A 13,698-nucleotide genomic window follows, 5' to 3' on the forward strand; every position below is an offset into this window, starting at 1 on the left:
GTTTGTTTGTCGCATCAGGCCCGCTGAAAGAAGAGACATTGAAAGGAAAGGAGACTTGGGCACGGAAGGCCCTGATGCTAATAGTTGAACTGTATCCTTATGCTAGAGAAGCCAGAGACCGTGTCAAGCTCGAGTGTACCGCCTTGTCCCATGCTGAAAACGTGGGGAAGGGAGGCAAACTGCCTGAACATCCTGACTTATCATTTCTTGAACACTTCTTTCTTTTACATAACACTGTTTCCCACACTATTTGTATTTAGTGGTAAGGATTGGCAATAGGATTTTTTTAGTATATGAACTTTTGTTTTGACAAGACACCATTAGGGCAGCGTTATTATTTGATGGGGACCTCAACACAACACTCAACCCATCCAAGGATAAGTCGCATAACACGACGTCGGCCCCATCCAAAGCGAGCCTTCAAATCATCGAAATCTGCAAGGCCTATGACCTCATCGATATCTGGAGAAACAAATACCCAAACCCCCAAGACTACACCTTTCACTCCTGGGTTCACAAAATTAGTTCAAGAATAGACTATCGTCTTGTGTCTATTCACAGCTGCCTGCAATGGGGCGACTGCCGCATCCTACCGAGATCCCTGTCGGACCACTCCATGGTGAACCTAGAATATAACACTTCACAAGCAATCAAAACTATGCCTCACTGGCGATTCAAACCCAGAGTGTTACAAGACACTGCCTTTGCAGAGGAACTCTGAACAGAAATAAAGTATTTCCTAGACACCAACCAGGGATCAGTGTCTTCAGCTGGGAGACCCTAAAGTGCTTCACCAAAAGAGTCTGCATAACGAAAGAATGCGGAATCCTCAAACTGATACGAAGGGAACTGAATGCCAGTGAATCCCGATTCAAGGAACTTGAGAGTTCTCTCCTAACCGACAATAACTCACAGACTAGCGGCAATTAAGAAAGAACTGGAGCTGTTCCGAAACACAGCACAAAGAGAAGTAAAATTTCTAGACAGGCACCGTAAAATTCGCCAGTACGGCGAAGGACAACAACCCGGGGCACTCCTAGCGAGGCTCATAGCAGCTGACAGGAAACCCACATCGATGGAAGAGGTGACCGACCACACAGGCAATACTGTCCAAACTGCATTCGACATTGTCGAAACATTTTGCAGCTTTTACCAAGGTCTGTACGATTCAAACTACTCTGCAAACCCTGCTGAATTGACACGATACTTAGACACAGTGGAAATATACTGGACTGATTTAGAGCTCAGAAAACCTCAGAACGCTCCCATTACCACTGAAGAAATCCTGGAGGTCATCAAGGAGCTACCTAATACAAAAGCACCAGGCCTGGATGGGCTGTCTGGCGAATTCTACAAATTCTATGCCGACCTCCTCGCCCCTCTACTCCTACAGGTATACGACGAGGCCCTAGTCAACGACCAACTGCCACCAACACTCTACATGGCCAACATAATCCTCCTGCATAAACCCGGCAAAGCTCCAAATGAATTCGGTTCACATAGACCAATATCATTGATAAACCTCGAAAAGGAAATGTTCGCAAAAATCCTAACTAAGAGACTACTACCCCTTATGCCCGCCATGGTATTGGCCGACCAGGCTGGCTTCATTCCTGGGAGGAACACCTCCTATGGGATAAGAAGAATGTTTGGAGTGATGGAAGCCCTCGATCCAGAATGTCAGGTGGTGGCAGTACTACTGGATGCCGAAAAGGCCTTTGACTCGGTCGAATGGCCCTTCCTCTTCACAGTCCTAGAAAGGATGGACCTAGGCAAACGCTTTATACATCTGAATTCACTGCTCTACAAAAAGCCAATTTCTAAAATCACACTGGACGGTCTTCGATCAGCCGACATCCATTTAAGAAGAGGAACCAGACAGGGCTGTCCACTCTCCGCACTATTGTTTGCTTTAGTAATGGAACCTCTGGCCTCCTATCTGCGCATGCATCACCTCCATAGGGGCCTTTCATTCGGCCCACACAAGATGATCATTTCCCTATACGCAGACAATGTAGCCCTGTTTCTCCAGAACGCCGACGAGAACCTGAACCCAGTGATCAGAGCAGTGATCCAATTTGGCCATTTCTCTGGACTGAGAATTAACAGCAAATCAGTCATCTTCCCACTTACCGCCGCCACCACCGAATTTGCTGACAACTTCGGCTTCCAGTGGCAATACTTGCATGCGAGATACCTCGGTATTTATATGTCCAGAATGAAAGAAGATATCCTACGCGACAACTACGAAGCCACAATGGACACCATTCAAACTAAAATCAACAGGTGGAAATCCCTACCACTTACCCTCTGGGGCAGAGTATCATTAGTGAAGATGATCATCCTACCAAAACTACTGTACCTCTTCTCAAACATCCCTCTGCTTCTATCCACAAAGGTTCCTACGACGCATCAAAAGCATGGTCCTCAACCTTATCTGAGCAGGCAAAGTAGCAGGAGTAGATTATACCACACTAACTTCACCGACAGGACAGGGGGGACTGGCCCTCCCTGACTTGAAACACTACTATTGGGCCGCCCAAGCACAATTCCTCAGTCATTGGTACACAACGCAGTTCGTGAGACCCCACGTCCAGATAGAGAGAGCGCTTGCGACACCACACCTCCTCCGTGCCATAATCTTCGGCCAATTTCCAGTTATCCAATTATCTATGAACACTGTCACCACCACGTACTCAATTTGGAGAAAGATAGCCAAGAAAAGTAACGTCACGTCCAGATTCTCCCCCCTTCTCCCGATTAAACACATCTCAGGAATCTCCATTACAGCAGAAAAAATATTCCTGCTCTGGACAGAAAAACTACAGTTACACTCCATGAATGACCTCTTCCCGGAAGGTACATTCCTGACCCCTCAACAAGCCAGAGAAAGGGGAAGCAACAACGCCCTCGACACCTTCATCTACTTCAGATTACGACACTCGCTGCAGGCAGCAATCCGGTCTTTTCCCGCAACAACCACCAGTTTGGCCACTGATTCATAACACAATTCAAGCCCAAGGAGACGGGTGCCTAGTCACAAACATCTACAGGGCCCTCCTCAGTGAACCAAACTCGCCCTGCTCAAGCGCCAAAAGCAGATAGGGAAAAAACACTTGAAAGCAAAATCCCGGAAGAGGAATGGGCCTACATACTGAATCTCACTCAAAATTGTAGCAATCAACTCGAGTTTTAAGCTGATCCACTTTAACTTCCTCCATCAAACATACCATACACCAGCCAAACTGCACGCCCATAGAGACACAATATCAGCAGAGTGCGACAGATGCGGAGCGCCAGAAGCAGACTTCATTCACCTGGCGTGGTCCTGCCCCCCAGTGGCTACCTTCTGGAACGCAGATAACTGCTTTGGCATACAGACAATGTACCAGGAGGATAGCTGAACGGCAACGTGCGTGCCTTGAAAGCAAGACGACATGAAGCAAGACAGGTTCGATCCCCGGGTCCGCGCTTAGAAACCGCTGGGTGTTTAAGCGCGTTATAAATACGCAACTAAGACAAAAAAAAAATATGCAACTGAAAAAGCAAACAATTTCTATAACAGCGCCTCGATGCCCACGGGCTGTGTGAGCGCTTTAAAAATGCAAAAATAAATGTTATTATAATGGGCGGGGTGGAGGGCAGCGGGGGGATAGGGTCTCACGATTCGGCCGGCGCATGGCCTTACTGTTTGTTTTGTTTGAAAATGCCAATAAAGAAAGTTTAAAAAAAATATATTTGATGATCGTAGCATGCGCCCATCTTTAGATTTAGGATTAGATAGTTTTTCAAACCCTTTTTGAAGTTCAATAAACACCCTTGAACTGTGATCACTTGTGTTGTCTTACTGTTGATATCATGCCTTCCTTACAGTGGTGAGAGGTGACTAAGCTGAAAATAAGGAATCTGCCAGTCAGCAAGCAACACTCGCTCGAAGAGAAACTCAGGATTACAGCACAGCAGCAAAGGGGGGTTCTAACACCTGAAGTCCAGTGAAAACCACGAGAATAGGAACGTTTCTAGTAGAGCATCAGCGGCTTCAAACTTTGTTTTAGCATGCAGCAGAGTCGTAGTAATTACTATCTCTGCTGAAGGACACGTGGAAGGGAATTTCCCCTCCACAACCACTGCAAACTTTACAAATCGGTATAAACAGTGCAACGTACAACCCTCTTTCCATATACATTGCCTAAAAACACATGTGTTCTAGTTGTTTCTAAGAGAACCTCATAAAACATACCAAACCAAAATGTCTTGATCTGCCACAGTACATGTCAAGGATACAGTACAGTTAAAAATACATAGGCTTGCAAAAAGAAAGCATTGTATGCTCAGCATAAAGAGGTCACTGCCTTACTGTAACCCAAGGCACAACCTGCTCACATTGTAGCTAAATCTTCCTTGCAAGTAACAGTGCCACAATGCCCCTGGGCTGCCTGCGCGCTATATAAATTTAATAAATAAATAAATAAATAAATAGATTTAACCATGGCTATCCATTTATCTCCCGTGCTGAAAACTGCTCAGAGTGAATGCAGAACATGTCTTATGCCACTGGGAAATAAAATAAAAGCTCACCTGAAAATGTGTTAGAAAGAACAAATATTGCTCATCATAACTCATGTGGCTAGCAAAAGCAAAATGAGATACAATACATGATTTGCAGGGGGAAAAAAACAGGAAAACAGTCCATGTGCTAATACAATCTAGTAATTCAGGACCATGGAAACAACACTCTGACAAAATATGTGTTAGGAGATGTTAGGAAGAATTCTCTGTTTAGGCTGAATTTCCTAACCTAGTGAGTCCCCCAGCAGCTTTGCTGGATTTTGTGGGGTTTATTTTTTTCTCCTGCCAAGAGTGAGACTCTTTTATCCTCACTCTTGGACATGACTTGAGAGTGTTCTCTGTGACTTGCTATGTGCTTATGGGCTAGGGGGTAATTTTCCCCATAGGCCATCATTGGTTTTTGAATGTGTGTTACACAGCACCCTCAGTGCAGTGGCACAGGGGTGTCTTAGAGACCCCCAAACATAGACTCCACACCCTGGGACTGACTACTGTCTCCCTGGGTCTGTAAAGTTACCATTGACTTTACTAGTCTTAACTTAGGAACTTAACCAGTACAGACCATCTTACTGTGGAAGTACTGGTAGGGGCAATTAGATTGCCCCTGTTTCTGTTGTCGAGGGGGTACTGTCCCGTCCCCCCTCGCCGAGTTCTGGCTTGTGGCAGTGGATACCACGGAAATATTCCACCGGAATATTTCCCAATGGGATTTCCCATTGGTTTTTAATGCACCACTTTTTGGTGCAATGTTAAAGATACTGCCGGTTTATTTATTTAATATAAATTCACCGGTTGGGATTTTTTGCCGGAACTCGCCGCCAAAATGGCGTCTAGGTTCACTTCAGTAACCCTGAACCCGAGTCGAGCCTTTGTTCCACTTTTGGCGGGCTTCTGCACAGAAGCCCTCCAAAGTGGTGCCATTCTGTCTGGGTACCACAGGGGGTGTGGGAGGGGGTTTAGGCACCCTGGACCGAGTTGCCTTGCCAACTCAGGTCGCACTCTAGTGTGATTGGCCCAAGTGGTGAGCCACCCCGCTCACCACTTAGCATGTTTGAGTGACATCTAGGCTGTATGAATGGGGGTTTGCTGCATAAAAGCAGGGTTTTTGGGACTGGTTCTTCAGAAGTCGCCACAGGACCTAAGAAGCCGAAGAGGGAGAAGCCGAGCCGACCTGCCAAGACGACACCACCGGTGAAGCCCTGCAGAATCGTCTCACCACTTTTCCCGACGACAGAGGAGATCTCCCGCCGGAGAGTCTTCTTCCCTTAACTGGTGGGGACAACCAGTTGCTGCCTTCTTTTCGCCGTCCCGAAGCATCTCGTGGCCGCCTTGCCTGTGCCAAGCACCCCAGCAACCGGGATACCACTTTTTACCTCAACCGCGAAAGAGGGGTAAAAATCCTTTGTGACCGGAGAACTCCACGGCTGGCCTCATCCCTGGTAGTGCAACGACCAGCAGCCTTCCTCCCCGTCGAGATCACCCCTTCCTCGGGACGACGCCGCGACTTGCACCCACTACCAGGAACGACTACCACCGCTGGAGGAATCTTTCCACTTTTAAAGGTACTGTGTTCCGCCCGGCCTCCCTTGCCACCGATTGTACGGGGTAGATTTAGCCCTCGGCTCTCGAACCTGGGTAGGTCTGGGACACCCTAACTAAACTTTTCAGAACCATAGGAAAACCGTTTTCTACTCACCTGCAAAGACTTGTGACATTGTGTGATCTTGGGCACATCTTCGCCTGGCTCCTTCTAATGCGGGCCCCGAACTAATTCTCCTTGTTCCACTATTGACTGTCTTTGCTAACCTTATGTGGAAAGTGTTTTACCTTACTGCTCTCTTTATTCCTGCCTTTTCCCTCCCTTTTGGTAATACTTGTTGGAGTACCATCTAACGTTAAGCGCTCACCTCTGGTTGGAAATAAGTGGTGTTAACTTAGAATTGTCCAACAAACGATTAGGGATGTACATATGAGTAATAGTAACTGTGTTTGACTCTGTTATCTTTTCTAATGTGCTAGTGTAATTTATGAGTGTACCTTTAATAAATAAGTTTATACTTTTACACCTAGCTCTGGTCAGTGTTTGCTTGTGCTATTGTACACCTCTGTACCTATTATGTATCCTCTGTATACTGCCTAACTCTTCTTGAGGGAAGTCTGACTGCTCAGCCACAGCTACCACAGTGAATCTGTGCGGTGCAGACTGCTACCAAGTGGGTTTACTGCCAACACCTGTAGTCTTAAATCTTTTGCAGTGGTCCCAGAGGGAACTGCACAGGTTTCTGCCTAACAGGAGAATAACTGCATAAGAATTTCCGCGTCAGTGCTTACCATCAACATTACATTGGCCTGAGAACAGAGAAGTGGCAAAACAGTCACAATTAGCGCTGAACATAAGCAGAAGACAAGGGAAGGTTAACTCCTTAAAAACAGGCAAATACCAACAACAAATAGGAGAGAAGGGACACATAGTAGCCTATCCCCTGCTTGCACTTACAAAGACCCACTAATATTTATTATCAGTGGCACCAGTACAGCAGTGGCTCACAAAGAAGCTCTAGTAACAATACTGCCTAATCTGAAGAGGAACTTTGAGGCAAAGATGAAGGTTGGATTTGCATATTAACAGTTACACCGTTAGTGGTTGTACAGCCTGTGTTTTTCAGAAAAAGGAGAACCACCTTGGATATATTAAACAGAGGCATAGCTTTAAAAGGACTAGATTTTATTTTCATTGTAATATTTCTCCTATGACAAGCATAACACTCTTCAAGTTAATGGCATGTGCACAGTACAGAAGTACTATCAATGTCATCTAGTAGGTCTATTATTTGAAAAATTGGCAGATCGGATCTTGATATGCGGTTTGACTGTGATATGGTAAAACGTGCATAATTCTCAGTCCACAAACCTTTTTTAAAATACTGTTTCGGCATAAAAAGTTGCATTTTTGAAAATATAATAAAAGCGTCACACCTCTTTGTTTTATCTGTGTCTGACGGATAGTTATTAGGGGATGAAGACTCTTTGGCCAGCTCTGTGTCCAGCTCCGACACAGTGGGCCTTTTTGGGGACTGAATGCTGGAACCACGGCTTCTTTTTGGCGACACCACTTCATTGGTGTCCACAGGAGATTTGCTTTTGCACAAATCCTCAGATGCAGGTGCTTCTCTATCTGGACTGAAGAGCAGCTGAAAAGCAAAGCAACATTTCAAAACAATGCAGAAACCTCCAATAATATAACACTACCACTATTGTAAGGAAGGCTGTATTAAACAAATCTAGACTAAACGATGACACCATTTTAAAATGTGTATAGATTAACACTAATCAAGCCATTCATATATAGAAATCCTTTAATTACCATAAAGCCATCGTAGGTATCACATGTCTACGTTAGTAGGATATTTTTACAAACCAAGAAAGTAGATACACAAACAGGAATAAAAAAAGCAATCTGTAATGTTTGTGCTGCTCATTGAAAAGCAAAATGCCAATAAAAATAAATTAAAACAAAAATAAGTTATTCAACACAATAACTGAATTCAGTTTAATGTAAATACAGAGCAACTGTTTTACGAACAAAGCAACATCTAAGGATATTTGTAATCCAGTTGTTGTGCATATACTATGCAACTTAAAGTGGCAATGTCAAACCCTGTACCGATAATTGGTTAACTGGATTAAGGCAAAGAGCTCTTTCTAAAACTATTAACAGAGGGAAACAAAAGACTGGCGAGTGGATTAATTTGTAATGTAGTTACCAATGCAGAGGTAAGCTGATCAGAGTGAAGGTCGCACTGGACTGATATCTTATCCTTATCAGCGCTGAAGTTGTTAGATGGAACATTCCTTCCCTCCACTGGAACCACTTTCCGTTCAGTAGCTCTAGCCAGGTTAGGCTTTGTTTTCTGGAATCTACCCCTCTTCTGTGTAGGCTTCATTAGCTCCTGTTCACTGCATAATCAGGCGTTATTGGTGACAAATCACGAAAACTGTTACAAAATACTCTATATATGTATTCAATATGCATGAATGTATTCATCACTTTTGTTGCAATCTTTGTGAAAGGTTATTCAATTTTATAAGAGCTGCATGTATGCCTTTATCATTTTCTGCTGTACAAAGATCTGAAAATCACAGGTTGGATGAAAAGTAATAGAAACAATTTCAATACTTATAAAGTGTATACAGGTAAAATAGACAATTCAACATCTGAGCAGGCCTATTATGGTTGTTTTCCTGCCTACTTAATGTTTAATTCAAAAACTATCGGCCTTATCACGAGTTGGGCGGTAGCCCTCAAATGCGGCGTTAACGCTATTACTGCCGCATTTAAGGGTCTGTCCAAACACAAGTCTGGCTGCATTTACCCCCAGCTAAAGACTGGGGGTAAATGCGCTGGACAAATGCCAATTATCAGGCGCAATTACCGCACGCTAATTGCGCCGCAAATGCCCCATTGGGTCCAGTGGACCCAATGGGGAATATCCATTACTACCCAACCCTTGATCCGGCGCTAATAGCGCCGGACGTGGTGGCGGTAACGCTATTAGCGCGGGCAGTATCCCAGCAGTAACACCGCCGGGATATTGCCCAACTTTTGATGAGGCTGCATGTCTTTAATTTCAGTCTCATCATTTATTGGTCTATAAATTAGTGCATGCCAGGAAAAAAAATGTAGAGAATATATAAAGGGATTGCTGTATTTAAGAGCAGGCAGATTTCCTCTACTGCCTCACTAAAGAGCTACTTGTGCACAATAGTGACCCTTAGTCCCTCATCAGTTACTACTATCTACCCAATTTACGGGGGACGGAGGGAGGGTTGTATGGAGGAAAGGGGACAACGGGGTAGAAGTGCAGTAGTCACTACAGCGATTTACCGTGCCTTACTGCTACATCCCGCCCCCTACCTCCAAACTGATGTGACATTTCATAGCAAAGAAACACCACGATGGAGGAGCATCACTAGCGATTTGCAAAAAGGTTGCCAAGGAGTGCCTGTGCAAAGCTCACCTCAGCTCTAGAATTTATGAATTCATTTATTTTTCCATTCATAAAGCGAGCTAAGCCAGCAAGCATCAAGGCGATGTTACATCAACCAATTACTAAACATAAAATTTTGGCTGTCTCCATGACCAGCAATCTGGTTTCTGAACAGGCAGAGGCACAGAAGCTGCTCTCTTGAACACCCGTGAAGACTTGCTCTCTAACCTCGACTCCAACTCTCCTTCTGTTCTCATCCTCCTTGATTGGTCTTCTGCCTTCAACACAGTCCATCATGCCACCATTCCAAATCGACTCTGATACTCTGGGCATCATGGACAGGGAACTGGCGTCGTTGACCTTGTTCCTTTCGATTCGGCACTCCCATATGCAAATGGTTCTCTTTTTTCTTTCCTCTACCTCACTCACTCACTCACTACTTGCGGCGTCCCTCAGGGCTCTATCCTCTCGCCATGGCTTTTTAACATTTACCTTGCCCCTCTTGCCCACCTGATCTCCACCTTATCTCCTTCCAGTGTTATGCGGATGACACTCTGCTTCCGTCCTCTACCTCCTCTCCATCCTCTCTCATTCCCAATTGTCCGATTGCTATTCAGATATGGTGTGCTGCTAACGATCTCCATCTTAACGCCAGTAAGCCTGAGATCCTTCTGCCTGCAACTCTTCCCCCCCCCCCCCCATCTCTTTATCCCCTACTCTCTGGCCGCCGTTCCTTGGCCCCGTCACCTCCCCCTCGCGTATAAGGCAAAATACCTCAGTGTCATCATCTTTGACTCCTCTCCCTCCTCACCTCATATCGCTGACCTTGCCAAGAAGGCTCACTTTCAGCTTCCCCTTCTCAGAGGCATTCTCCCTTTCCTCACCTTTCCCCAGAAACTCAATGGTTGCAGAGCTCTGGTTTTCTCCAGGATGGACTACTGCAAAATGCCTCTTCCTCAATCGGCCCCTTTCCTCTCTCCACCCTCTTCTAATCCAGAATAGGACTGCAAGACTTAGCCTTGGCCTCAAGCCCCAAAATCTCTCCATTGCCTTCCGTTGGCTGCAAGGATCAAATTCAAGACCCTCTGCATCGTCCACAAGGCTTTCTGCGGCCTGAGAACACACTACACATCCAACTTTCTCTCCCTAAATACCTCCCTGCTAGAGCCCTTTGGCTGTCACGGTTCGTGAATGCGGTGCCCGCTTTCCACATAAGCGGCACTCTCCCTTGAAGTGCATTACACTCCTGGCAGTTGCCATGGCGCTTATATCAATGCCGTTAGTTCACGCCGCGTAACGCTCCTCAGCTTCCGAGCATCTCCACTGTTGCCACAACTATGCGGCACCCAGCCGATATGTGGCGCACAACTGCATGTCACTACGTGAGGCAGAAACAACACAAAAGTATAAAGAAGTGAAACTCCATTATGCTGGTGCTTCATATTATAGTAAGTCCTCCTTGCCTCTTTGCCCTGTTAATCTAGAACGTTCCTTGTTCATCGCTGCAGACCCTTGCTTTGCGATTACTGACTTGGCTTACGTTTTTGTACTTTTTAACTTATTGGTTGAACGGCCTCTTCTTCTGATTACACGGATTGCCTATTGGATTTTCCCTTGACAGATTTGGGTTATTAGCAGCTTTGGATGCTACGCTGAGACATCAGTCTGCACCCTGTCTACTGCTGCCCGGGAAACAAGTCCTTACTAACCGTATTAATTTCCTTTCCCTTTTGCCTAGGCCTTGTCCCTTCCTTTCCTTTTTGTTTTTGGGATGCTGCTTGGGAAACACTTTCCGGAATCTTAATCCAAGTGGGGAGTTTTTTGCCACCAGCCAGCCTCTTTATATTGAAGGTCATTCCCAGTGTGTCTCAGGTTAGTGCCATATCAGCCAGTTAAAATGTGTCTCCAACATACTCAGGTACTAAAACTTGTCTTCGGTTTTCTAACAGCCTGGAGAATACCTGGTGGTATTTTTGCTCTTTCATGTGAACCTCTGCCCTGTCAATTTTAGTTAGGATAGGGCAGTGTTTCACAGGAAAGGTCGCCCTCTCGGAGGAGGCCAGCTGCAACATTTTCAAAGGAAGATTTTCATATCTTTATCTTTCGAGGATTCGATGTATTCACACCTTGGTCACGTGAGTACTGACATTGGCTCTTTCGCTCTAACTCACTGCAGGTCAGACATTTCTTCAAGCAGAAGCTGCTGCTATTGGTTACCTGGTCTCCTCTAAGTCATACAGGGGCCTGGCACTCCCTCAACCAGTGTGCCTCAGCACCTCCTTACTAGCACTTGCCTTGGGCACTCTTTCCTGACTTAACTACTAGTCCAACCGGGCCCCCGTGCCACCTCCTTCGAACTTGCAGACCCTTATCGCGTCCCCCAGCACACTTGCCCTCCAGGCTCCCAGTAGCATTTACCCAGCCCCTGGGCCTCGCTCCCTCCTTCATCCCCCTCCTCCCTCTCCTACCTTCCATTTGCCCTGTTCTCTCCCCCCTTCCCCCTTGCACTGAATGCTAACGAGACACACTATTAAGCAGACACAGTTGTTTGCCCGTGTTTTTGAAGATGAAACCGGACACCCCCAATCTATCTCTAATTAAGCACAGTTAATCACGCTGAGCAGTTTTTTCACAATGGGAAGCCAGAGTAGATCATGGGATTACTTTGCTCGTGCCCTTATATGTAATAACCTTCTTTGCAAGAATGTAAAAATTATTACTAAAGACACGTAATATAGAGCAACCCTACGGCACAGCCAGGGTGTAATCTACATTAGCATTGAAGTATGTTAGGAAAGGACAAGTACCAAATTCAATGCGTTTTTTCAGATGATACAACACAAAGGAGTTTTTTTGATTTAATGTGGTCACTTTTCCTTTAGGAAACAGGGATTAACCCATGACCAGAGGAGGAAGCTGTTAAGTACATATAAAGTGAAGTATCATATTGGGTAAGACACACAATTAGACCATATATTGGCTACACTATTTATTTTTCATTTTCAATATGAGTTGTTCACAAACATTAATGTTTTTATTTTTATTTTTCAATGTATTTTCTTTCTTCTTTTTTCTCCACTCCCATAAACCTCCTACCTCTTCTCACCCTCCCGAACATGGCCATTCTCTCTTCTTTTTTCTTCAAAAATGTACCAACAATTTTCGAAAACTTGGTTTTTTAACAATTATTGTTTGACATGATGTTTTCTATTTATTTTTTGTCCTTTTCTTTTATACTTTGGCAGCGTTCATTTAAATTGTCACTTTTCGGAATTTTTCATGTTTAACATTATGCATGGGTACCTCTTGTTTTTACGTAAATTCTATATCACTTTTCTTTTGCTTTTGAAGCCCTGATTTGAAAAAGACGTTGTATACATCGAAACATGTGTTCTCACTAGAGGGCACTGAATTTCTACATAAATTTAACACTGTGTGCATCAAAAAGAACTTTGAGTGATTCTTTTTCTTAAACGAATGGGTGCATGAATATACTGTGAGGGTAACCTTTTTTATAAATCGCCCCTTCCCAATGGAGCAGAGGAATCAAGGACTCCATTGTTTCTCTCTTTTTCCATGCGACCTTCAAAAATTCGAGCACACGAATAAAGAGGGCGCAGAGTTCTATGTTATAAGTACCTCAAATAGATTCCTCAAACTGTCATAGACTCACCTAGGAAGGAGTTCCTTATCTGCAATGTTTGGGGGTGGGAGTGGGTGTTGTTCTGTTTAGTGGAGTTATGGGTGGCAGTGCCTAAACTGTAATTAGGGGTTAGCTTAGCTTCATGGTTTAGAAATGCGCCTGTGCATGTTCCCAGGTGTGAGTTTCTGAACTCAGTGGATGGCGACTGAGCAAGAGAGGGCATGCTAGAGAAGCTAGACTAAGTTTTGCAGAAGAATGATGTGGTTGCCAGATGGCCAGACTTGCCTCTGGTGGAAAAGGGATTAAAGTGCTGGGCAGAGGTTGTGCTTTCAGTGCACTACCATGTCTTACTTCCTGTGATGTGCGTAGCATTTGTTTTTCCACTGGCGAGTATATGCGTGAGTCAACAGGCAGAGACCGCATTACTGCTGCGTCTAAAGGTAATCACTGGTAAGGCTATCAGGGCTGCTGCTGGGAAGCATGTGTCAGCACTGAGAA

At 44.9% G+C, this 13,698-nt stretch overlaps 1 protein-coding gene across 5 annotated transcripts in view; it reads right to left on the reverse strand.

Annotated features, from left to right (window-relative positions):
* BDP1 (BDP1 general transcription factor IIIB subunit) overlaps window positions 1–13,698 on the reverse strand; it is a 2,223,165-nt gene that overhangs the window by 895,368 nt on the left and 1,314,099 nt on the right. For all 5 annotated transcript variants that reach the window (XM_069627521.1, XM_069627519.1, XM_069627520.1 and 2 more), the window contains 2 exons: window positions 8,334–8,526; window positions 7,546–7,760 (listed from right to left, as the gene is read on the reverse strand). In XM_069627521.1, the coding sequence (XP_069483622.1) occupies window positions 7,546–7,760; window positions 8,334–8,526 (408 nt within the window). The remainder of the gene's footprint in view (window positions 1–7,545; window positions 7,761–8,333; window positions 8,527–13,698) is intronic.

Source organism: Ambystoma mexicanum, chromosome 6p (assembly GCF_040938575.1).
Source record: "Ambystoma mexicanum isolate Mex_15411 chromosome 6p, UKY_AmexF1_1, whole genome shotgun sequence".
Taxonomy (NCBI): Eukaryota; Metazoa; Chordata; class Amphibia; order Caudata; family Ambystomatidae; genus Ambystoma; species Ambystoma mexicanum.